The following is a 26,263-nucleotide window of genomic DNA, read 5'->3' as shown; positions in this document are numbered from 1 at the left end:
TGCCTACCTAATGTTTGCCCTATGCATCTAAAAAAGAGCCTTGGTGTATGACGCCCTTTGTTCTGTTACTGCGAAAATGGCAGGAAACTGCTTCCATGTTGTGAGGAGGAATTCAGGGCTACCTCAGACATGGTTGCCCAGTTTGGGTCTCAGCATAACCCCTCTCTCTTCTGCCGTTTGAGGTGAAAGTTGTACTTTTGAATCTACATGTTCGTTAAATGAGTTAGCCAAGCCTCTGGGCATGCAGTTCTCTCGAGAAGGCTGTACCAGGCCCTGAGTGTACACTCGTTCGGAACCGCCCCTGTAACCTGCCTGGGGGGGGGGGTTGGGGGGGTTGGGGGGTGGGGGGGGGTGGGGAGGAATATTATTCTAAAGAGAACCTTGTGCCTCTCTCTTTGACTTATCAGGCTTGTGAAGGGTGTGACACCATCAGACAAGCTCAGTTCCTTTGTTTTGCTATTTATTTATTTATTTATTTATTTTTTCCTAGACAGGGTTTCTCTGTGTAGCCCTGGCTGTCCTGGAACTCACTGTAGTCTGAAAGGATAGAAAATAATACAGCCTAATTCTAATGACCCCAAGAAATCAGTAGTTTAAAATGCTATCTCGCTTTGTTAGAAACTATGTAAAAGGTCACGTTCCAGAGCCCGCCCTTTGTTTAGACCTTGCAGAAAGGCCTTGAATAGGTGATCCTGGCCCCATAGGGTAACTGGAAATGGGCTAAGCTTATCTTCTGTAAACTTACACCATTGCCCCAAAGCAGGAGTTCATGCAGCTGTAGACACTATAGGAAACTAATTGGTTCACTGAGCGTGGGGCGATAATTTAAACTGATTGGCCTAAAAACTATGGAGTGGTACAAATAAATTGGCTCGCATTTCGCGGGCTCTCCATGCTAATAAATGATTGGTTTGTGATTCACAGGCTTTGTCCTAAACTTATAAAAGCTGTCTCAATTTGGCACTTGGGGTCCATAGTCCTCTGACCCTGCGTGGTACACGGCTATGGAACCCAGAATTCTGGAATAAAGAAATCCTCATGCTATTGCATCGAGACCGTTTCTCTCAAGTGATTTGGGTGTCGCCTTCCGGGGTGTGGGGTGCTGGGGCACCCTCGGTTTTTTGGGGTCTTACATAGACCAGGCTGGTCTCAAACTCAGAGATCTGCCTGCCTCTGCCTCCCAAGTGCTGGGATTAAAGGAGTGCGCCACCCCTACCCGGCCAAAAAAAAAAAATCCCTTTTGTTATGGAAGCTAAGGTGTGCTGTCACAGTGTGTCACACAGTGACACACTTTTGTCCAAACAGGTTTACTTGCAAATGTCCATCGCAATGGTCATTGGTCTGGTTTGAGGCCTCTGGCCTCTGCTCTACCTTCAATACTGAACTCCTCTCACAGGCACTCCTGGATGCCCAGTTGTTTGCCCTGTGTCATGGAGGTCCTGCAGCTTTGGTTCTGCAGGAGCAGCCCCGTCATGCACTCTAGCACTTCACAGATGGGGTAGATGTTGGGGCCGGCCAGCTCAAAGCCCTGGATCAGATCTGGGCTTGGATGGAAGCTGAGTTGGCCAGCCTGCCAGCTCCCCTACAGATGGCACACAGCCTTTAATCCCAGCATGGAGGCAGAGGCAGGCGGATCTGAGCTGCAGGCCAGCCTAGGCCACAGAGTAAGTTTCAGAACAGCCAGAGTTAGAGCACTCACGGCTATTGTCCATGCAGAGCATTTGTTTCTTGGGTGGGTCTGGGTTTGACCCTAGAGCCTCGCGGAGGTTCGATCAGCAATACACCACTGAAATGTCCCCAACTCAGTACATTTGGAGTAAAATAAAGACCACACTCCTGAATTTTGTAAGTGATGTGTACGACAAAACAAGGCAAAGGCGAAGAAAGAGATGACTGGGAAGTCCAAGCCCCTCCTACTGGAATCAGCAGAACGCAGATGGGCTTGGAGGTGTCCAGCCTCCCTGAAGCGGGAGAGTGGTGCTGTCCAGGCAGCCTGGACCACGCTGGGAGAGGAGAGGATAACTTCTTGGGACTCAGGGCTGTTGACTCCCTCGTTGCCTGCTATTCCCGAGAGTGAGAGCCTCCCTGGCTGTCATTAGCCCAGGTTGTTTTAATCCCCTACGGGAACAATGTAAATTTGTTTAATTCTCTCTCTCTCTCTTTTTTTTTGTAGCAAAATATGGAGTTTTTGTCTGTGGTAGCCTGACTTCCAAAGTCTCTCTCAGAACCAATGTCTCGAGGCAGATAACAAACTTTAGCCTACTTCAGTGAGTGGAAAATCCCAGATGTTTGGAGCTCACCAACTGACAAGTTGGCAGTCATGGACAATGTTGACCTCATTACTGTCATATGTGGTGGGACAAAAGGCTGTCCTATGTGGCTATTCTTGTACAAGAAGCCACATAGGTATGTGACCTTAAAAAGCACCCTTAATAATTGAATTCAATTATTTCACCAGCTCTTCCTACCGATCCAAGGTCAGAGGAGCAGCCATTACTAACAGGGAAGAACAGCTGCTCCGAACTGGGATGTGACTTCAACGCTGGTGCCAGGGACACAAGTGGACACATAAGCTTTAAACTTAATTTAATTTTAATTTTTAATTTTTTTTTGTTTTTTTGTTTTTTCAAGGCAGGGTTTCTCTGTGTAGCCCTGGCTGTTTTGGAATTCCCTCTGTAGACCAGGCTAGCCTCAGACTCAGAGATCTACCTGCCTCTGCCTCCCAGTGCTGGGATTAAAGGCATGCGCCACCATGGGCTGGCACAACATATAACTTCTTTGTCTCCCCCCACCTGTGTGTATGTGTGTATATACATGTTCATATGTGGGCATCCATGCATATCTGCATGGATGCTTGTGGCAGGTACAATAGACACTGAGTATCTTCTTCCATCTCCTATGTTTTTGAGAACCCAGAGTTTAACAATTGGCTGGCTGGCCGGCCAATGAGCTCCAGGAATCCACCTGTCTGTGCCCTCCTTGAAGCCAACACTGGGGTTCCATCCCTGCAGAGCAGAGCCTAGCGTTTTTGTGAGTTCTAGGGATCTGAATTTTAGGTCCTCATGCCTGTGTCTGAAGTGTTTAACTGTTTGATCCAGCTCTCACGTCTCTGGATACATAGTTTGTAGGTGTTTGGTAACATGTATAAAAGTTTTACTGGGCTGGGCAGTGGTGGTGCACTCGCCTTTAATCCCAGCACTTGGGAGGCAGAAGCAGGTGGATTTCTGAGTTTGAGGCCAGCCTGGTCTACAAAGTGAGTTCCAGGACAGCCAGGGCTACACAGAGAAACTCTGTCTTGAAAAACCAATAAATAAATAAATAAACAAATAAAAATACTGATTACTTTTCTATTGTTAAGATAAAAACAGGTTGGGTGTCAAGGCAGGCACCTGGAGGAGGAACTGAAGCAGGTCTTAGAGGAACTCTGCGCATTGGCCTGCTTTTCGTGGCTTGGCCAGCTTGCTTTCTTATAGAACCCAGGACCACCTGTCCAGGGGTGGCACTGCCCATTGTGGACTGGTCCTCCCATTTAACCATTTTTTGGGGGGGGTGAGACAGGGTTTCTCTGTATAGCTGTATATATTAAATAAATGAATTTTAAAAAAGAAAAAAAAAAGGAAAAATTCTCAACAGATTTGTCCTCAAACCCATCTGATGACATTCTTTTCAGTTGTGGTTCCCTCTTTTCAGGTGACCCGAGCTTGTGCCAAGTTGACAAAAAACTAACCAGCACTTAACCTATATGTTTACCTTGTGACCTAATAATTTTGTAGCTGGGAATTTAAAGGAAATTTATTTAAGGAAATGAAAATTTATAAGGATATCCAGCTCAGCCTATCACAGCAAAAAACTGTAAACACATAAAATTAATTACAGATGGCCATAGCATAAAATTTTACTAGTAATTCACACATGTATGTTTTTGTACATACAAGGAAACATGTTCACAATGTATTGATGTTTTCAAAAGCATACATAAACAAGGCTGGGCATGGTGGCATGTACCTGTAAACCCAGCTGTCGGGAAGTGCAAGGCATCAAGACCATTCAAGGGCACTCTCAGTTGCAAAGCAAGTTTGAGGCCAGCCTGAGGTACAGGAGATCCTGTTCAAACAACCCCCTACCACAACAAACCTAAGCTAAATAATCCTGTTTAGGAAATGCCTTCTCATGTGTTGTTGAGAGCTACACAGTGAACAAGGACTCTATACTCATGACAAGGGACTGCCAGAGAGGAACTCAGATCTGTGACCAAACTAGCGAGACACTGGACACAGCTGGACTGAACCGTGCGTGGGCCCATCCCCCAGGGCTGTGACTGTGGGTGTCAATTGGTAGCGCCCTGGCAGGGTTCTTTAAGGTCTTGCAGGCTGAAGTCCTCCCTGAGCAGCACGAGGGCCGTGGGCGTCCCACAGATGTCCTGTGCTACCTCCGGTTGGTAATTAGAATCGCGTGACCGCCAAGGCTGACAATAGACTTGTAAGTTCTCCGGAATGTGTGAACGTGTAGAAACTGGCCCCAGATGCTTCCCCAGGAAACAAATGCACTCGGTGAGAAAGGAGGCGTGGGGCTTCGTACCAGTTTGGCAACAGGAATGAAGCGCAAACGGTCCCTTAGGGCCCGGGTTCCTCGAACTGACCCGGATTTACAAACAAGCTTAAAGAAGAAAGAACGAACTAATCTTAAGTGACCCGCTCTTCAAGTCAGTAGACTAGACTTGTATAGGTGTGGCCCACAGGGTGACTGTGCCTTCCTCCCCTCCAGAGTCTACACAATAAAGCAACAGACCTCAGGTGTCACCTGTCTTCCCTCTTTCTACTTCTATTTAGATTTGGCAGGGGAGTGTTTACAAACCCTCTCTGTATGTGTGTGCGGTCTGTATGGGCACACACGTGCCCACTGAGGCCGGAAGTTGAGACTGGGCATCCTCCTGGAAGGCTCTTTACGTTGTTTGCGTACATTGTTTATTTCATCATTTATTGAGCTTGCATGTGTATGCCACGGGGTGGCGTGGATGGCAGAGGAAAGGTTGTAGGAGTCTGTTCTCTCCTTCTACCATGCAGGACCAGAACTCAGGCTGGCAGGCCGGGGCAGGGAGGCTGGAGTGGCTTGGCCTGCTAACCAACCTCACCAGCCTCTCCTTCTTTGTTTTTGTTTTAGACACAGGATCACACTAAGCCTGGCTGGCCCTGAACTCTGAGATTCCCCTGCCTCTACCTCCCAAGTGTTGGAGTTAAGAGGGTTCTTACCATGTCTTTCATTTTATTATTATTATTATTGTTGTTGTTGTTTTTTCAAGACAGGGTTTCTCTGTATAGCTCTGGCTGTCCTGGAACTCACAACTCACACTGCAAAAGGCTGGTCTCAAACTCAGAAATCTGCCTGCCTCTGCCTCCTAAGTGCTGTGCCACCACTGCCTGGCTCATTTCATTTTTTGGGATGAGTTCCATAACCGAACTTGGGGCACACTGGCTAGATTATGCACTTCCCATAGCAGTTACAAACTTGTGTGAGTCCGGAAGTTCTGAACTCAGGTCCTCAAATATACTACAGGCAACACTTTACCACTGACTCCATCCAGTCCCTGGCCCCGTTTTAATTGACTTATAATTAAAAGAGACTTCTGTGGACAAACCTTCAAGCGGTACCTTTTTAGCAGTGGTAGGTTAACTTCTATTCCCTTGTGAGAAGATTGTTTATGTCTGGAGAAAACCAGGACAAACTTCTCCAAACCTTAGCTCACAAAGTCCTTGCTCACAAATAGGAAAGGGCTTTTCCTCCTTTTGGATCCAGATGAGGTTTCATTAACTTTTGTAACCTTATGGTGTGGCAGATGGCCAAGCGCTAAAGCAGGCACTTGATAAATGTTTACAAAATGAATGTTTTAAAAGGAAGGGGCAGGCCTTTCACAACCATCTGTAAGGCTTTACCGGGGATCTGTCGCCCTCTCTTGGCCTCCCAGGGCACTGCAAGCTTTCAATACACAAAACACACAGAAAGGAATCAGACATGGATGGGAGGGTGATGAGATATTCTGAGGGAACTCTTTTCGCACATGGTCCGGAGTTTGGCGCTCTTGTGGGCTGGTAGATATTAATGAATGAGCTAGAGACAGTGCTAAGACATGGTGAATGTCAGAACCGTGCTCTCCCAAGGGCAGCCTGACTCTGACCTTGTGGAGAGAGCAGGCTCAGTCAGATGGCAGGACACAGGCTTCACAGCACCCAAACCTTCTGGCAATGTCAGTAACGATGTCCTCTACGTCAAACACCTTTTAGGCACGCAGAAGAGACAAACATTGTAGGGTATGTGAACCCTTGTTTATAAAGCCAGGACAAACTTCCCCAAACCTTAGCTCCACACAAGCCACAGACACAAGACGCTTGAATCTCACTGTAGAATCATGCTTTGAACAGCAGTACCACTGAGATTTTCTGAATCCAAGAACAACATTGCACCTTGCCCTTAAAATTGCTGAGAATGGAATGAGATGACATAAGCAAAAGTCTAGCATAAGGTAGGGAGCAGATAAAGCACTCATGATACGCGTCAACAGGCCATTATATATATATGTATGTATATATATGTATATATAATACATATAATTATATATGTAATTTTTATTTTTATTCTATTTTATTTTTTCCCCTGCATCACAATTTGGAGCCAATGAAATGTTTTTTGTTTCTTTGAGATGGGGGGGGGGGGGGGATTTGCTATGTAGTCCAAACTGACCTCAAAACTGAGAACACGTCTGAATGAAGCAAGACACCAGGCACAATTACCTCCAGAATTATTCACAGAAATTAGTGTTCACCTTTGAAATGTTGACTCTAAGATACATACTTTTTTTTTATATATAAACAAAAGATATCTCTCCTTTCTATCCCCAACCTTGCTGCCATTCTTGAGCGGTATCTTTCTTGTTTCTAGTTGTTCCACTTTCTAAACAAGGCCAAAAATTTGTAAGGGACCAGCCAGCGCTGTGTATAGAAGAAGCAGGCCCTGATGGTAGCGACTGTTTCAGGCACCGAGAAAGAGTGAAGTTAGATCAGAGGGGACATGAAAAAGGAAGGTGGTCATGTGCAGAATGGTTGCCGGGCTCTGGCAGCCTCTGGGGCTGGCTCAGTGACTGCAGGGCGGAAAGGGACAGGAACAAGGACGGGCGCTGCGCAGAGGGCTGGCCACGGAAGTAAAATACTGGCTGCACGGCCGGAGAGGCCAACAAACGAGCAGCTGCCCTCCGCCAGCCCGCGGGGAAGGAAGGCCGGGCGGCGCGGGCCCGAGGCCGGGCAGTTATTCCCGACATGCTCCTCCCGCAGGATTTTAAACCAAGACAACAGCCACTCCGCACTCCCTCCGGCCTGCCCCCAGCAACAGGCGGTAGCTGGCGTCTCATTGGCCGCGGCACTCGCTGCTGCGTCCTCATTGGCTGCACGGTCTCCGGTCCTCTTCCGCGCTTGCAGCGGCCTCCATTTTGTCGGTGAAGGCAATAGGAGGTTGGTCCAAGACGGAGTTGTGATCCGTGACTCGCTCGTGGGCTGTTAGGTCCGTGCATCGTTTCTTCCTGGTGAGGGAAGGAGGCTTGGAGGTCGAGAGAGAGCCGCTACCGCAGCCCGAACTCGAAGTCGGTGAGTGTGGCGGGGGCGGCCATGTTGGCGACCGCGGGCACCATTGTTGGGCCTGGCTGAAGAGGAAGCGAGGCCGGTCGGGCGCGACTCCCCGGGAGCTGAGCCGCGGGTTAAGGCGGCGAGCTCCCAGGCTCGCCGTACGGGTGACTGGGAGTGCCGGCCTTCCGCCTAAGCCTCGTGAGGGTGTTTGCTAGTTTGACTAAAACAGAGCGAAATTGTTCACTTTATTGACGTGATGTTTAAAAATGTAAGGTTACTATGGTGTGTGAAAAATTACGGCACCAGTACCGGAGTCCTAAGCCTAAGCGAAATCACGATGGCACGTTGTTGGAAACAGAATCTTGGTGTGGAAATGGCTGTGTGGGTCCTAATTTCTTGGTATGGTCACAACTGAACATTTCTCTAGTTTTAGTTTAAACGTCTAGGAGTTGCAGGTAAGTCTTCCAAAAAGCCCTCAAGGTTTGTAAGCTTAACTTTATGAGGTCAAAGTCGTGGTGTCATAACATCCATGAAGCTTTGAGGAAGCAGCGACAGCCATTTCTGTAGAATGTGTAAGCGATCACTTTTGGGGGTTGTTTTGAAGTAATTATCTTTTGTTTTCTAGCTAGGACTTCTCTCAAACTTGTGTGCTGAGGAGACTCGATGTGGGCCTCAGCTCCTAGGCTGAAATCAGCAGATTGGCTCATGAAAACTTGTGTATTGAGACAAAGGAAAGGATCTAGCAGAAAGCAACGTCTCTTATCCTGGGCTTGGCAGCAAGGAAGAGGACAAGTAGTGGGAATCCTGCAATCTGAAAAGCAGACTGAAAGGTATAAAGATTCGCATCATAGGGGGGCCATTATTTTAGGATTGAAGCAATTCTAAACTATTAAGGTCAGCGGCCATGCACAGTGGTGGTATTATTGTCTCAAATTCCAGCACTCCAGAGTTTGGGGCAAGATAGCTTAACGTTGCAGGCCAGTCTGGTATAGGAGACCCTGCCAGACAAGGGTGGCTTTAGGTGTGTGGGGCTATTATTTTTTTTAGGTTGTACAAAAAACGAAAAGCTTGCTTTAATCCCTTTCTTTTAATTTCACAAGCAGGTATTTGGCTCAGGACTTTTTTTTTTGGGGGGGTAGATGGTTTGCAGGCGAGCAAAAAAAAAAAATGTCATTATTTTCTTCAACAGTTCTAGAACTGGAGCTACCTTCATAAGGAACGTGTGGAGCTTAACTACAGCTTACATGTGTTTACTTCCAGGTGACAAAGAAGCTGGAGATGGGTGGCGGAGAGAGGTATAACATTCCAGACCCTCAATCTAGAAATGCTAGTAAGAACCAACAACAGCACCACAGACAGAAGAGCAAGGATCAGAATTCCCAGATGAAGATCGCGCATAAGAAAAAGGAAAGAGGACATGGGTACAATCCATCGGCAGCAGCATGGCAGGCCATGCAAAATGGGGGAAAAAACAAGAGCCTTTCTAACAACTCCAACTGGAATGCTAGCTTCTCAAGTCCTAGCTTGCTTTTTAAGTCTCAAGCTAGTCAGAACTATGCTGGAGCCAAATTTAGTGAACCACCATCACCAAGTGTCCTCCCAAAGCCACCAAGCCACTGGGTTCATGTTTCCTTGAACCCTTCAGATAAGGAAACGATGACATTTCAACTTAAAACCTTACTTAAGGTACAGGTATAAAATTACATAAGTACTAATTTTAAATTTTGTGATGTTTACACGTGACATTTTGTGGAAAATTGGTAATTTACAAGTGTAAAACATTTGATTTATGTGCTGTAAACACTATATAGTGTCAGTGCAATTTAAACAATTGACTAATCAATTCTACTTGGTAGTGTTGCTTAACTAAATTCAAGTTAGACATGAAAAACAGTAACCTTAACTTTTTTATTGTTTGATGGGAAAATTAAGATTTATGAGTTTAACAGACAATTTCTGAAGAAATCAGACAGTAAGCATTTAGCATACACAAGGTGCACAGTTCAGTTTCATGGTCTAGGGTCACCCAAACTATCTTGGGCATTTAAAAAAAAATAGCTTAAGTTACACACTGGTAAATGTGTAAAGGGCAGGTGGGCCTCATTAGAAGGAGCCAGCACTCGTGGCCCAGTGCTCATTTCTTAAATAACCAGATAATGTACCAAATCTGTTCCAAAAACAGTGCTGAACAGCTTTCTAAGAACCACAAAGCTTGAAGTTGTGTGTTTGTGACATTTAAAGCCATGTAAATACATGTAATAAGCTTGTAACATATGTAATGATATCTTAGCCTTTATTCTACAAAATAAGACTATTTTTAGTGTGGATTTGCTGAATGTAAGACCATGAACTGTTTTTTGTTTTTTTTAAATGGCCTAATTTTAAAGGTCTACAGTTTTTAAAGGGTTGCCCTTGTGTTAAGTTGCCAGAGTGAATCAATGTGAAATCAATGCTTGTGGGAAAAAAAAAGTAAATCTTTTATATTAAGTTTTTATAGCTGAAAAGATTTAAGCTAAATTTCCCGTTTTTGTAAGAGAGATGTACAAGACTTCCTCCCCAACCTTTTTAAACCTAGACTCATTTTGGCTTTATCAATCTAAGTAACCAATTTATGTTCTGCCCCTAATTTATGACAAGGAAAGGTCTCTTGTATGATTAGACCATATAGCAAACTTTTGATCTTGATAAACAAGAGCTAAATTGTATTTTCTCAATTAAGTTCAGAAGAGTCCAAATTAAACATTTGAACATTCATCCTAAAGGACAAGTACATAAAATTATGATCTGACTTTGAAAAATAAACTTTTTCCCCCGATATTGTTTTCATATAAGTGGTTTATGGCTTTCTATTCGGGATGACTGTGATACTACTTTGTTGTTTCCTTTAAGACAGGTCTCTCTAGCTTGACTGCTGAGACTGACTGCACAGCACTGCCCTGCTAAGCTAATGACTATTGCAACTCAAACTAGCAAATATTCTTGCATGTAGGCAGATGTGAGCTCCTGAACAATAAAGGCTTTAGGTGTAATTATTTTTGCATACTTACTTTCTAGTGGATAGATTTCCCACTCAGGGAGTTTAAACAATCCCACCTGCAGACTTTTTCATGCAACCTGCAGAGGATGGACTATCTCAAGGCACTGGTGTAATTCAGTGAAATACCTAAAGTTCTTTTTTGTGCCTCTGGTTACACACGTTACTTCATATATGCATTAGTATGCAACAATATGCCCGGATTTCTAGTTTTGGACTAAGATGCTTTCTGATTTTATAAACACTACAATAGACACTAATAAAGGATAGCTGTAAAATATCAAAGGATGAAACAAAGCAGCCAGGACTAGCAGGGTGGCACACTGACTTTTGAGGCCAGCCAAGTTTATAACCAAGTTCCAGGGCAGCCAGGGCTATTTACAGAAAAACCCTGCCTGGGGAAAAAAGTACACATGAAGGCTGAGTCAGCCTTCAATTCAGCATGGCACCACGTGCTGCTAGACAATGAGTATTCCTGCCAGAGCATTAAGTATGGCAGAATCCACTAGAGTTGGTGGCTGAAGGCAGCCATGTGGTATGAGCTACTACGTATTTTGGTGGCAATGTGTAGTATGATAGACTTTACCTTGTCTATTAAGCACGAGGATTTTCAAATGGTTCTAAAGTGTGCAGCTTCCCATGCTCTCCCCCCATATTTTCATAGGCAATGTTCTAAACCAAGGAATACATCTCTAAAACCTCAAACAAATATCTACTTGGGTAGTTATACCTGTAAGGTACAACAAAGTCTACAGAAAAACCAAGATTTTTTTTTTTTAAAGCTCCTAGACCAGTTTATTTTACTCTGCAGCATTCAAAGAAATGTGATCTGCAAAAACAAAACCTGGATTACAAAGGCCTTTTACTTCTTTACAAACTACTGTTACTAATAAATTTACATGCCTCAAGTTTTACCCCTCCCCCCACTGCACACACACACACAAAAAACCCCCATCCAACAACAAAAAAACAAGAACTACAGTTTTAACACAGGATGGTGACCCAGTTTTACAAATACACAAACATTAATAACTAATAGTATGGGAGGGACAGGAAAACACCCGAGAGAAAAGTGTCTTCTGTAACAATGAGTGGAGTAACTTGATGAAGCTAACAGTTGAGAAGTTGTTTAACCTTTCTCTGATTCCTGGCTATTAATTTCAGTATGTGTTAAAAAAGGAAAAAAAAAAAAAGGAACATAGTAAAAGAGTGCTGGAGCTCCAACAGCCTATAATCTTAGAATACGCGTAAACGTCTTCTTTTAGTAGTTAGAAGGTATGTATGCAAAAATTCCTGTCCACATGGTGGGTATCCCACAGAAGACAGCTTATTTGAAAAACAGTATTCATTTCCTGGGAGTGATTTTAAGGTTAAGTAGGAGTATCTGGAAAACACAACCTGGCACAAGTGCTGAGTAATATTGACAGCCTTTCATATACATGGAAACCGCACTAGACAAGACTAAAAACAATTTACCCTGACTCAACAGCTACCCCAAACCACAGGGGCCCTTTCTAACTTACTGCACTTAAAACTCAAGAGCTGCCAATTACTGTTAATTATTTATAAATTAACAAGGATATTTTCCAGCATATAAAACCACTCTCCAAAGAAAAGAAATCCAAAAAGTAAACAAACAATGTATTGGATTTAAAAATAAAACTAAACAAAAACCTCATCTGAACACACAACTTAATTCTTTCCTCTGGAAGGCCTTAAGCTCAATTTGAAAGGAAATGGAGGGGAAGTAGAGGACAGAACTCCGCAGAACTACACAATACACAGAACCCTCTACCTTTTAAGACCAATGCTAATGATTATGTAAATAGTAAATACACTTAGTAATTTATAATCTTGAAATAAATGCTAAATTCAGTTTTTAATAATTTTTATTGTGTCCTTAAAAATAACTTTTTTGAAGCATTTCCAACTTGATTCAAAATAAAAACAGCAACAAAAATGAAGTCAAAATTTATAGTTCTCACCTGGTGCCTGCTACCTTTTTGAGTTTGGGCAGGCTGAAAAAAGTTTAAAAAAAAAAAAAACCAAAAACCCCCAACAAATAACCTTCATTTTTACCGCTCCCTTCATTTATGTGTAATCCTACTACATTCAAAAAAAATTGGTCAAAGGCTTATTATTAACACTGTTTCCAGATTTCAGATTTTGACATAGTTTTAAATATGTGGCAAAAATACAACAAAAATCCGAATGTGATGGAATTTAATGGTAGGATAAACAAGCTTCATATCCTGATAAGGAACTAAGGAATCCAAAACATATGTGACACTATAAAGTTATTTATTAACTATACACATAATATGTCCCCTATAAAATGTACAAGTAAGATCATTAAAAAGTCTTATCCGGTAAACACTTTCTTCAATACAGAATATACTAAGTCCATTGGGATAATAGCTGTCTGCCTGAAAATAATCTAATTATAGCACCAGGGTCTGCTTTAATGTAAAGATAAATACTTGTTATTTTGGGGATTACCTATTTGCTTGACAGAGCCAGAGTTAACTTAATCTTACTCTAGTATATTAGTCACTGCACAATAGATCAGCTTACTACAGGTTTTCATTATTTGTAGTAATGGGGCACAACAAATACTTGATACTTTTAAATGGCAGACAACCATAAAATTACTTTTCTTTGATAGTAATTGGGTTTTATAATTACACTAGGATATGAATGATATAAAATATTACCATAATATACCTCAAGATAATGAGGTCATACTGTAATGATTCACTAGATTGTGCTCAGTAGGTTTTACTAAATAATCTGTTCTCCTCTCCAATTATCCAGTATTTTTGCCCACAGTAAGGGTTCAATAAATATCTATTGAACATACTGTCTACACAGGAGATGAGAAGAGATGGGCCCTCATAGGTGGATATCAAGTATAAGTGGAATTAGCCCGGGAAGGAGTGGTTAGATGTAAACTGTATGTAGTATACAAGTAAATAAACTTTAGATACCAACAAAACAAACAGTTAAGCAGAAAATACTGGCACTGGAATAAACGAAGGCCAGACTCGCCAACAATGGCGTTAAGTAGAACTGACTTTAAGAGATAACTGGGAAACCTTCGTACTGGACCATACCTTTACCATCCAATTTATTGTGAGATAGACCGGGAGAGGCACTGTTAGAGACTATGGCTGTCTTCCGTGATACTCAGACATCCTAGTTTCCAGTAACTTGTCATGGATCGGCTACCCACGAGTCAGTATAACCTGTTCATACTTAGGGATGAGTTTCCACAGGTACAAAGTTGAATTTCCTTTTATTTGTCCTAAAATGCTTACTTTCAAACTTGAAGGGACTTCAATTATTCCATGTAGTTTTCGATAATTCTTTTATCTTTTCAGACCAGAGTCAAAATATTCGTACAGTATTCATACTGCAGCACCTTCCACCCACCCTTTGGTCGCTTGAACTGCCCTTCTTTGGTTCTTTTTTCCGCTTTCAGATCTTTCTTGAAGTGTAGTAAGCAGAACTGTACTGGGTATTCCAGCTGCAGTTTGGTCTTAAATAAAAGAAGGATGTTTGTCAGTTTGGTTTTCTCTTTATTCTTCTCTGTGGTATACAGGATTGTTAGTTGAACTGGATGTAGCAGCTTACTGGGCCAAAATTTCAAGAGAATAGTACAGTAGTTCCCAGGTCTTCCCTAGGTTGTAACTTAACAGCTCAAACACTATGTAGCACCTGTCCTTTCTTACTGAAGCATTCATTATCTCTCACTTTTCTTCTTGCTTACTTGGCTTATTAAAAAACAGACAAGCAGATTTCTTAAGTAAAAAGAGGTGAGGTGTCAGCCTTCACTTCAATCTTGACAAGACTATCCTATTCAATATAGCCCACTGATAATGCAGTCTTATCGACTGTGCAGCTTAGTATGATCCAACTTTAGTTTAAAAATGTAGAAATCTTCATTAGAATCCTACTATTATAGTAGGATTCAACTGTCCTTGTGCTATGTTGGGCATACCATTTCATAAACAATATGCAAGCTTCTCAAGTTAACAGTCTGAGTGTAAAAATAAATTGACAAAAACAAACCAGCACCAGGCCTTCTAGTTCTACAGAGTCTGAGCATAATTTTATTGAGCTATCTCTTCAACTACTATTAAGAAAAACAAAAAACAAACAAACAAAAAAACCCCCGAGGCTCAAATCTTGACTCTACCATTAACAACTTTTTCTCTGTGCCTTAGTTTCCTGATATGTGGGGGAGGAGGTAGGGGGGAAATCTTCCTTAAAGGGTATTGTGAAGAGTGAATGAATCAACAAAGTCTCTAGAACAATGTCTGGCACAGCACAAATAATAAATTACCAGTTACCGCAAAATAGCTAGAATTAAAAAAAGAAACCACCCCCAGAAGTGGTTATCATTTAAATGTTCACCAACATACAATGAGAAAGAATTTGAACCATGTCATAAACATAAAACCCAATATGTCTTGTTCAGGAGGAGGAATGATCAGGATTCTTTGTAATAATGAAAATATAAATTTACAGTTAGCTTGCCCAAGTTTTCATTTTAATGCTTACCAATACTACTAAATAACCTCTTATATTATTTAACCCAAGAGGTTTAATGAACAATCATGACATGATTTTGACATAAGGAAATTTCTTAAGTACTATGTAAAAGATGTAGATTTCTGGCAAGTTCTATCAGTCCCAAAGTAGGGTAGTTGTGCCCAATGTCAAGACTGATTAAAATAGTCCTAAAGCTACAGAGGATTATTTCCATTAATTTAGACTCATTCAGAACTATAATAATTCCAGTTAATCATTATTTCCTTCATTTTGTTTTTATTATAGCATCTTTGCTTAATTTACAGCAAGCAGAAAATAAGCTGGGTCTTGTTTTGATCCAAACATTGATGTTTTAAAGGTTGTACACAATATTTGTTAAAAAGAACATATAAAAATACCTTTTTAGAAGCTTCTATAAGAAAGAAAATACAAAGTTTAACCCCACAACTTTCCTCTTTGCTAGAACTGCAAACTACTGCTACAGTTTTAAATAGACTTTGTTGTTTAAACTATACATCCAGGAAAATCTAAAAAAATTAAAGAAACGTGCATATAAATGATTGCATAGCAGAACAAGAACATTAACTGCAAACAGTGAAGAAATAAAGGTTAAAAATACTATTAAATATACAAAGGTTCTAGATTTAACCCTCCAAACACATTCCACAAACAGTTCTTAAAACCACCTTTTGTTGTCTACAAGCAAGGACTATATTTCTAAAAACAAAATTGAAAGAAAAAGTAAGGTTAACAATCCTCTAGGAGAATTGTCCCCACAGTATCTTCACTCACATCTGTAAGCAAGGAGTCTAAGATCTTACAGACACTAGCTTTGTATTGTGAAATGACACCGGACATTTCAAGTCACTTTATTGCCTCCAAAACAATCTTGAAGTACTAGAAATTATAAATATTTAAGGGTATCATTTCATTTTTTTTAAGTCATGTCCTACATTAACAAAAACTAAGCGATGTGGCTTTTGCTTAAAACTCAACTTTTCCCAAAAATTCACGACACCACAGAATCACCTAGGAGTGTTATCTTTCCAACTCATCTCACATTAAACTGAGGTGTAATGAGCTAGCCTCCCCTATGAAGAACAGGCAGATTTTGATACAAACGCACATGGCCAGTGCTGTAAGCATCAAAATTGTTTGTTTTACACTATGCATATAAACAAACAAAATGTATTTTCAAACAGTTTACTTGTTTCTAACAAAAAACCCAAACAAACAACAAAACAAACCCCTAAGTAACAATGATCAACAATAATTAAATGTTAGAGAAACTATGGTAAGAACAGTCTTTCCCCTTAAGATGATTTCTGTGATCATTGACACACTCAAAACTTAAGGGGGAGGAGTTTTTTTTTCCCTTATGCTTTAATGTTCCAAATCTTAGAAACCAGCAGGGACTGAGGTGGGGGAAGCAGTGAAGGCTCTGAGTTTCAGTGAAAAGGTCCCTTTCCCTGAAAACGCTATTTAACCCAGTTGGCATCAATCCCCAGACAGTGGAGTTAACAAAAGAACTATTCCACATTGCATCATAAATAATCATCATGGGCTTAGTTAGACATCTTGACAAGACACAAAGGTCCACCCTGAACCTATACGTGTCTGAGCAGTCAGTGTTGTAATGTGGCTACCACTTCACTTCTGTATCATTCTTATTAGCAAGCTACATTTCTAGGTTAACAATTCTACCAAATATGGATATGAAAATTTATTTTTAATAAACAATGTTGCAAATTATGGTCAACCAACATCTTTTCACCAAATACTTCAAGCATAAAAAATGAGAATCTTTACAAAAATATACAGAGACACCACAAATTGGTAGCTGCCCATAACATTAAACAAACTGGACTCTTAAGAGTGGCTTCTCAACAGCATATCTTTTTAATTATAACCATTGCCCAGTACAGGGAAAACTAACAAGTTAAGTTTGTTTTTAAACGCATCATTGCAACATTGTATTCCTGATAATTTAAGTATACCAAACTATGAGTAAATGAATGATACATGCCTAGAAGTATCATGATTTATACTATCAGTGGCCACTGGACTTGGGACTAGTCCAAGACCTTGATCTAGATTTTGACCTAGACCTAGACTGTGATCTTGACTGAGATTTGGATCTAGGTGGTTCTTTTTTCCTTGATTCCTTTTCATATCTTGAGCCAGACTTATAATGTGTTTTGGAATCTGTTTTAGAAGTGCCTCTAGTTTTGGTGTGAGATGCAGACCTAGAACGTGATTTAGCCTTCATTTCTTTCTTGGGCTGGGACTTGGACCGTGATCTTGAATTGGATTTAGATCTTGAAAAAGATCGATTTCGGTGTTTGAATCTTTCAAAACAGAGGAGAGATACAATTAGAGTAAAAATTAGACTCTATATTAATCAAATCTGTTACTTTTAGAGCAAAAGTTCACTCTGAAAAAAAAAAAAAAAAACAACAACAAAAAAAACGAGTTGTTTTCAAAATAAAATTATTTACCTATCATTGTCGGAATGGCTTCGGCTACGCCGTGGTCTTCCAGTCGGTCTACTGCTAAAAAGCACACCAGAAAAAGCAAACAGTGACAATGTCTATTTGTAGTCTTAATTTTTAAATAAAGCACCAAAAATAACTTTAACCTTAATGAAATATCAAAGATACACAATTAAAATAAGAAAAAGGCATTTAAAAAAACATTAGCAAGCATCTCTTTTTTAATGCCATTATCCTTGGCTACAAACATTAAAACAGATCGTGTACCACACTTACTTTCTAGGACTGTAAGATCTCCTATAGTTATAATCAAAGGAGCGACTCCTTGATCTCCTTCTCTCATAACTCCGGCTTCGAGAACGTCTGTATCGGTCATAATCATCATATCGTGAAGAGCTGTATACATTCCTCCCTTCCTTGGCCTTCATTTGATTTGGTGCTAGGGAACAGAATAGAAATACTTAAGAGAAACATTAAAACCTTAGCATTGGGCTGGAGAGATGGCTCAGCAGTTAAGAGCACTGGCTGCTCTTCCAGAGGTCCTGAGTTCAATTCCCAGCAACCACATGGTGGCTAACAACTATCTGTAATAGGTATCCAATGCTGTCTTCTGGTGTGGCTGAAGACAGTTACAGTGTACTTACTTACATTAAAAAAAAAAAAAAAAAAAAAGCCAGGCAGTCAGTGGTGGGCAGATTTCCGAGTCCAGCCTGGTCTACAGAGTGAGTTTAGGGACAGCCAGGGCTACACAGAGAAACCCTGTCTCAAAAAAACAAAACAAAACCATGCCTGCATTCTTCCTCTAAAAGGCTTTAATCTTATGTGTATGGTGATATGCTTGCAGTGTGTCTGTGCACCTTATATATGTACTGCCCAGAGTCCAGAAGACTGTTAGTACCACGTGCATGGATGCTGAAAATCAAACCTGATTTTCTAGAAGCAGTTAGTTCTCTTAGCTGACCCATTTACCCAGTCCCGTTTTTGAGAGGGGAAAAAAAAAAAAAAAAAGTCATTATATAGGCCTGGCTGACCTCTTAACTCAAATGTTGAGATTAAAGGTGTATATCACCATACATACCTGGCTCATTCCTGCATTCTTCATCTTACACTAAGGAATAACGTGTTTTATAACTTTAAGAAGCATAACTAGAATAACCCTTGTATATTTTCAAAATGTATAGTTAAAATATAGTACTAATCACTGGCTTTTTTAAATGTCTTCTCACAATTACTTTGCTAATCAACATGTTAACTACTTTTGACTCAAGGAACTTACAAGAGTACATGAAATGCAATATTTGACCTACAAAGAATATGCAACACCAAAAAGTTGAACTACACAGTTTTGAGAATCAATGCATAGAAAAGCTGAAAGGAACTAACACTGATTTAATAACTCCCCAACAGCCATGTCTTTTAGTATCTCAGCTAATCTAACAGCTGAGTCAGAATTGAAAGTCAGGCCTACAGGACTCCAAAGTCTATATAGAGTCCTGTGGTTGTAAGTCCGCTAACGAATGATGTATACCTGCATAACGAGAGCCAAGTGTTTAATATAAGATCTAGTCCAGGTTTAACTTAATTACCTTTCCAAGTCTAATCCTATGAATTTACTTCCATAGCCATGTACCTACACAACTATCCAATTCATTTTTTAAGCTCTTTGAGAGATTAGAGAGAAAAAACAAAACCAAAAAAAACCTTAAGTCTAAAAACCAACATACTGCATGTTAGGCATATGGGTACTTATACTTACTCTTCCGATCCCCCTGTGCGAACTGTATTTCAATTTGACGACCACAAATCCATTTTCTGTCCAAATTATGTAAAGCATCTTCAGCATCGCGAACATCCTCAAATGTGCTAAATGTTAAGGGGCTTGAGAAGTTTTGTAAACTTTGATAATGATTGTGAACCCAATATTGCTCATCTAGACCCTTCTTAAGTATCTGGTTGACTCAGCCATTAATACAACAGGCATTAAAAACACTCGCAATTTTCTATGGTATACATTTTTAAGACACATTTAAATACATGTTGTAATAAGATCTGCCTTAACTGAACTACCAAGGTACACTATAAAAACTTCCCCATGTACTAAGAATTAATAATAAAAAACAGTCAATTCTGTTGGATACCAAGAAATTTTTTATAATAATAAAATAGGATTTTCATATTTATTTCAAATAAAAAATGCCAATAATTCTTAAGTAAGCAAGCAAAGTACACTTTACAAGAGAAGAAAGCAGTAACTTAAATGTTCAGATATAGGCAATATTATTTCATGTAGTTGTCTTCCTTGCACTGGCACAAGATAGGCATGCTAGTCATTTATAGGCATTAAGTCAGAATCAAGCGATAGATACACTCAGTCACTATGCCAAATGCACATGACATCCATGCAAGACTGTAAAAGCACATTATCAACAAGTGGCAAAAGGACCCCTAGATTAAAAAGTCCAAACTATAACCCCTAAGTATGCAGCTTCCTGAAGAAGAGCATCTTGGGCTGGTTTCCCACTTGAGTCATGGCAGTATTTACCCTCATTTAAGCAGAGCTGCCTTGTAGTTCTCCCCCATGTCAGCAACAGAACCCCTAGGTTGAGTTATTTTGCCTAAGCACATCTTTTCTAAAAGCATCATTCAAATGGGCAACAAGTACACTTAGAACCATGACCGAAAAAAATTGACTTTTGGAAACAAGTTTTACTACATCCTAAAAATCACTCTAAATTCAATGTCACTGGAAATGCAGATTTGAAGCACCAATTAATACCTGCAAACGACAACACATTAATCTCAAGACTGACATCTGTTCCATAGATAAACAGTCTGCCTCAGCCTATCATCACTGGACTTCTACTTTCTGTTCAAACATAGTTAAGGGCCAGCTCTTTCTGAGGTCAGTCTGTGTAGGTTAAATAGGAGAGATTTTTCCAAAGTCTCAAATAACTGTGTTTTCAACTTTTGTGAAACAGCTGATAGTTTATAACCTTGAATGCTACAAATAAACATCCCTCAAGGTTAACTGTACTTAGGTGCTAAACTAGCAGAAATCAGTTCACTTAATGTACACTGTACTACTTTGTTATCCCGACACAGTATAGTTTCAGAATGATTTATATTAAGAGCTACATAGATTATGAATATGGGCAGAACATTCTTGGGTACTATCCTTAAAAACAGAATTTTGGCCTAGAGGATAAGGAGCTATAATTCACCCACCTCTTAAGCTAAGGATAAGGAGAGAAGGCTAAACCAGGAAGAGTCATGGAAGACACATTAAGCGAAGCCAGATACTGGCCACCAAGAAATCTCTGTGTTCTCAAAATGAAACCAGAAAACCTGTTAACTTACTACTCTGGATTCCCTGTGTAACTCATTACTGTTCAAATACAACATTCTCTTGAGGTAAACTATTATTGACATTGTTCCCAGGCCACCTCAAACTGCACAAATCCTGAATCTTATAAACCAGACTGGATCAATGCTTTTATGAGGCCAGATATGGGCATTATCTTTTAAGTTTTACAATGAATCCACAAGACTTTCCTGACTACTCACTGGCCCCACATGAGCATTTTTGGCTTTTCCCTCTAAGCCTCACTAGGAATTCATAAGGCCAGAGCTTCCAGAAAATGAATGTAAGCAACAGGTAAGTTTCAGACACCTCCACTCTCTACTTTCTTGGACAAGGAAATAACCTTACAGAAGGTCAGAAACACAATCTCCTGAAACTTGGGATCAAGGCTCATTCCTATATACCACAATTAGGACCCATGTCATGAAGGTGGCCTTCTGCAATCCATGCAGAACTGATCTTCTGCTTGTGCTAAGCCATGCAGGGACAGCAAGATTCACAGAACCAGCAGCCACTTAGAAAAAACAAAAACAAACCAAAAAGACCTACTGCTACATATTTGCAGTGGCGCTACCCTAGAACATCCAGCTGTTTCTCCCCAGTGCATGCACCTGTCTCCCCGCCTTACATAGGGCTCTGTGACTGATTTTAGTACCACATATTACAAAGAGCCTCTGATGAACTGGTCTAAAATCAAATTATGCTGAATTTAAACTTTACAATGTTTTATTTTGCTATAATTTTAACTTGATAAGCTAGGAGAAAAACACTCATACAAAACCACAATCACAATATCAAAGGTCCATACAAACTCAAGTTACAGGTTTTGTCACTAGACCAAACCAGCATAATTATGAAAATTAACTGCTTGCAAAATAAAATAAAAAAAAATAATAAAAAAAGAAAGTAGTTATTCTGTAGGATACATCAGGTATGACTCCTTTAATCTTGGCCATCATTCAACTTCATCTTGACCTTTAACTCTTTTAGTGCTTGTCAGAAGGACTTGTCATGAGATGCTTGGTCAAATATGACAGATGGCTTTATCTTTAACTTTGAAAAACAACCTTTTCCCCCTTTGTGGATAAATCGAGGCTTTGTCTCCCATTAGGCTTGTCCTTCTTCCAGCTTTTCTTTATTTTTTCTTTTCCCAAACTCTCCCTTCTCTTCAAGCCTGATCCTTAAGAGGTCTTTGGCTTGTCTACTTGCCTTAAGTGTTGAACTCTACTCTAAAAGTTCTTTCATGCTTTCTCTTTGGGGTCGCCATAACTGTACAGCTTTACATTCTGAGGTAACAACAGAGGACAGCAAATTAGGGGACAATATTAAAGAAGTTTACCTCATTGTTATACAATTTCTTTTCGATCAAGTGATTCAAAATAACAAACAAGATTACTAAACTTTAATTGCTAAGAACAAGAACACACAAACTTTTAATTTGACTTATATCAAAGAGGGTAGCAACCATTGTATTCAAATTTAAAATCACATAATCACTGATTTAGAGTTTCAGCAGCATGAATGGGAATTTAAAGGTTTATTTTTGGATTAACTAAGAAATAAGAGCAATGAATCAGAATTTTAAAAGATTTGAAGACATAAGACATTAGAGACAAAGACTAATTTTTTGATGTTACCACTTACATAAAAAACTTGAATTTCAAACTTCAACACCCCTCACTAATCATCCATCTGAAGAAAGGATATTGAACATATGCAAATCCTCTTGGACGTCGAGTGTAGAAATCAAGTGGAACATAAACATCTACTATTGGACCATAACGACCAAATTCCCGTCGTAAATCTTCAGACCTAAAACATCATGAAAAAACTCAAACTTTTTATGTTCACATTCCTGAACATGTTCACAGTTCAGTATCACCTTAAAGAATGCAAGGATTGTGGTTGATAACAGCATATAACCCATGGGTACCTATGCCCCTGCCCTTGCCAACAAACTTTCTGAGCTACAAAGGTGGCACACACTTTTAATCCCAGGACTCAGTAAGAGTCTGAAAGCTAACCTGGTCTACAGAGCAAGTTCCAGGACAGTCAGGGTTAGTTACATAGAGAAACTCTGACTTGAAAATCCAAAGACAAACAATGCATCTGGAGATGAGGGGATTACACCATACAAAACTTTTAACTCCACCACTGTGAAATCAGAGGTAGAGAGATCTGTGAGTTCCAGATAAATCAGGGTCAGTGAGCCCCTGCCAAAAAACAAGCCAAGCCAAACAAACAACCCACAGAAGAAATAAAACCCAAGGGTGGAAGCTCACCTGTACCTCCAGAACTGCAAAAACTGAGATTAGGAGGATCGCTACAAGCTCAGGGCAGCCTGGTCTACAGTCAGAGCTTGCTCGTGGAAGGGAAGCAACACTCTGTGTGGTGTCTTATACCAGTACCCAGGATGGGGATGGCTAAGACATGATAGAGTAAGTTCAAGGCCAGACAAATCATATAGCCTGTATCTGAGATCCTGTCTCCAGGAAGAGAAGGGGGGCGGTGCTTTTAAGCCTATAACTATTTTAAATTACATCAGTAAACAGTTACAATTTTAAAAACTGGGTCTTCACTGTTCGTAAAGGGCATGTCTTCAACTTTTAAAAACTGGAAGACTAGCGATGGTAGTGAAAACCTTTAATCCCAGCACTCTGGGAGGCAAAGGCAGGAGGATTTATGCTAACCGTCTACTACTGAGCGAGTTCCAGGTCAGTCAAGGCTACAAATAAACTTTAAAAAACAATAAACAAAAACAAATCAAATATTCTACTATTCTTAAAAGAATTGTATATTTCTGTTTTAAAGCAGGCCTCATTCTAGTTGTTTCGGAACCCAAGGCAAGCTATTAAAAATCGGAAATAAAATCACAATATCTACCTACCTGCATACTGAAGTGTTAAAATGACAAAAGGGAAAAAATTTAAAAAGTCGTTAACCACTTTTGTTTTATGCATAATGACAAGAGGATATAAAACTCCGCAAAACAAAAAACTCAGTGATTCGGAGTTTATTATATACGAACACGAAGAGTGATCTTGTGATAAAAATCGCTTCTGAAAAATTCCCAAGGCAATTCAAAGCAAAGGAAACGCTGAAAACAAAGCCCTTACCCGGCTAGACTCGAACTCCTAGACTCGTCTTCCGAGTGCTGGGACTACGCCCGGGGACAAGGCGTACTTTTATTAAAAAGTACCGCCTCCGTTCGTCTAAGTTAATCACGAAGGTCCTAACGGGAGAGGTTTCTCCAGCACCTCGTTTTCAGAGATTTCCGCGAAAACACGTGGAATACATTTACCCGGAAAACTGTAAACTCCCCCAATCTCAATCCTCTCTCGCCAGCGATCTCTAATCCACTAATCGCCGTCGTACAGATCGGGGAAATAGGCTGCAAACACACCCTCCCCCATCCCGTTATTTCACTAGCATCTTTCCTATCTCCCTACTTGGGAGACAGGGGGCTCACTGTGCAGCCCGAGCTGACCTCCAACTCGCGCCGATCCTCCCGCCTCGGCTTCCCCGAGGGCTGGCCTGGGCCGCCCCGCCTGGCAACCTTTTCTTTTTCAACAACAAAAATTCCTTTCAGGCCGAGGGGGCGTGCACCTCATGGAACGTGGACGTCGGATCAATGAGGAGCAGACGTCCGGTCCGCCAGACGGGACCAGCCACGAGCACGCGGGGAGGACGGGGCCCCGAGTGCCCGCCATGCGGCCCGCTCGCCCGCTCGCCGGCGGCTCTGCCCGGTCCGGTCCGGCCCAGGGCCGGACCTCGCTCCCGCAGGCCAGCGGAGGCCGGCGGCGCGGCCTAGAGCCGGCGCGGGCCCCGCCATCTTCGCCCCGCCCCTCCCCCGCGCCGCCGCTCGCTGCTCGCCGTGCGCCCGCGGCCTCCCCCGCGCAGTAGCTGCTCCGGTGCGCTCACCTGGTGTCGTCCGCCACGTTTCTGACGAACAGAGACGTGTTGGGGGGGCGCAGGTACCGAGACATGACGGTGGCGGGACTCTGGGCCAGCGGCGCTAACGGGCTCGGCAAACCGTCCGCAGCTCCAGCGACGGCGGCTCACATCCACTCACACACTCGCACAGACCCAGAGGGCTCCGCTACGGCAACTGCCTCTTCTCGCGAGACTTCGCTCCCGCCTCCAGGCCCCCTCCCACCTCCCACCTCGCAGCACCGGCCGGGACAACGGCTTTTTCCCGCGAGATCTCTGGGCGTGCGCGTGCGCGCGCCGCGGGCCTGACGCTCGCTCCCGTTCATTGGCTCCAGGCGCGGGCTCTGCCCCTCCCCCTCAGCGCGTCCTTTCTTTCTTTAGCGCTTCGTTTTCCCGCCCTTTCCTGCCTTGCGGATCCCGCCACCCCTCCTCTTATGGTAGACTGGGCTTGGGAGTCTCAGAACCAGCAGAGGCTGCTCTCCGCAATCCTCTGTTCCGAGTCGGGCCTGGGTTTTAATCAGATCTCTGGCCAGCAAGAGGAACTTACAGATTCTTTGTGGGAGTTTGGGGGAAGGGAGGAGGCGTGCAGAACGCCAGGCCCGTGGCTCCAGAGCTTTCGGCATGCACTACGTGCAACTAACATGCACTGCATGCAACTAACATGCACTGCATGCAACTAACTCTGCTTTTGCGGGGCTGCGGTTGCTCCACACCCGGGTCACCTATGCATGCGATCCCCTCCCCATGAGACCTGCCCTTGGATCTGTTGCTCACATGCAAAATGCCCGGAACCCCCTTTTCCAGCTTTGCGAAAGCCTCGAAGAGGTGTTTGCTTCGTTAAGGTTTTCTGGGGATCCAGTCTAAGTCCTTGTTTATGCTCTCCCAGTGTCTTACCACAGACCCCGCCCACTCCCCCCAGCCGTCATCCTCCTGCTGCAGTCGTCCTCCAACTTTCCATCCTCATCATGGGACTCCCCAGCTACACAAATCCTTGGCTGGCTGGTTAGCTTTTCTCCCTCGCCTCTCTTCTCTCTTTCTCTCTCTCCCTCCCTTTGAGTTCAAAGCCAGCGTAGCTACAGATGGAGTTCCAGGACCAGCAAGGGTGCAGGAGAAACCCCGTCTCAACAAAACCGAAAAGGAAGGAAGAAAGCAGCACTGTGTCTTTTTAAAATGTGCGTTAATTTTTACAGAATTCAAACTTACGAATGAGGATGCACACACTGCTCCCCTCAAATATCTCTGTGAAACAGAGGTCTGTGGAGAGAATGAGAGTACGACCAAG

General features: G+C 41.9%; 2 protein-coding genes across 7 annotated transcripts; one reads left to right on the top strand and one right to left on the bottom strand.

The window, feature by feature from the left end:
- Nucleotides 1–7,433: 7,433 nt before the first annotated feature.
- Pnrc2 (proline rich nuclear receptor coactivator 2) lies at nucleotides 7,434–10,425 on the top strand. 2 transcript variants are annotated; one of them, XM_052177752.1, is made up of 3 exons: nucleotides 7,434–7,631; nucleotides 8,236–8,440; nucleotides 8,871–10,425. In XM_052177752.1, the coding sequence occupies exon 3, from the start codon at nucleotides 8,889–8,891 to the stop codon at nucleotides 9,306–9,308; it is 420 nt and encodes a 139-aa protein (XP_052033712.1). In that variant the 5' UTR covers nucleotides 7,434–7,631; nucleotides 8,236–8,440; nucleotides 8,871–8,888; the 3' UTR covers nucleotides 9,309–10,425. The 2 variants fall into 2 exon arrangements, with proteins under 2 accessions (XP_052033712.1, XP_052033713.1); XM_052177753.1 differs by lacking the exon at nucleotides 7,434–7,631 and adding an exon at nucleotides 7,714–8,065.
- A 2,090-nt stretch (nucleotides 10,426–12,515) lies between these two features.
- On the bottom strand, nucleotides 12,516–25,173 carry Srsf10 (serine and arginine rich splicing factor 10). 5 transcript variants are annotated; one of them, XM_052177751.1, is made up of 7 exons: nucleotides 24,973–25,172; nucleotides 22,759–22,863; nucleotides 19,447–19,550; nucleotides 17,967–18,129; nucleotides 17,697–17,750; nucleotides 17,445–17,546; nucleotides 12,516–14,182 (listed from the first exon to the last, which is right to left on the bottom strand). In XM_052177751.1, the coding sequence occupies exons 1-7, from the start codon at nucleotides 25,035–25,037 to the stop codon at nucleotides 14,122–14,124; spliced, it is 654 nt and encodes a 217-aa protein (XP_052033711.1). In that variant the 5' UTR covers nucleotides 25,038–25,172; the 3' UTR covers nucleotides 12,516–14,121. The 5 variants fall into 5 exon arrangements, with proteins under 5 accessions (XP_052033711.1, XP_052033709.1, XP_052033710.1 ...); XM_052177749.1 differs by lacking the exon at nucleotides 17,445–17,546 and having other exon boundaries at nucleotides 24,973–25,171; XM_052177750.1 differs by lacking the exon at nucleotides 17,445–17,546 and having other exon boundaries at nucleotides 17,697–17,747; nucleotides 24,973–25,171.
- Nucleotides 25,174–26,263: the final 1,090 nt, after the last annotated feature.

Source organism: Apodemus sylvaticus, chromosome 3, assembly GCF_947179515.1.
Source record: "Apodemus sylvaticus chromosome 3, mApoSyl1.1, whole genome shotgun sequence".
NCBI lineage: Eukaryota > Metazoa > Chordata > Mammalia > Rodentia > Muridae > Apodemus > Apodemus sylvaticus.
This window is presented reverse-complemented; position numbering and strand designations above follow the sequence as displayed.

What these genes read in the sequence shown, in the direction of transcription:
- Pnrc2 (XM_052177752.1), top strand. Translation starts at nt 8,889, where the DNA reads ATGGGTGGCGGAGAGAGGTATAACATTCCAGACCCTCAATCTAGAAAT.
- Srsf10 (XM_052177747.1), bottom strand. Translation starts at nt 25,037, where the DNA reads ATGTCTCGGTACCTGCGCCCCCCCAACACGTCTCTGTTCGTCAGAAAC. An exon ending in AACGTGGCGGACGACACCAG is followed by an intron (nt 22,864 to 24,972) that starts GTGAGCGCACCG and finishes ATGATGTTTTAG; the next exon opens with GTCTGAAGATTTACGACGGG. An exon ending in CGCACAGGGGGATCGGAAGA is followed by an intron (nt 18,130 to 19,446) that starts GTAAGTATAAGT and finishes TCTGTTCCCTAG; the next exon opens with CACCAAATCAAATGAAGGCC.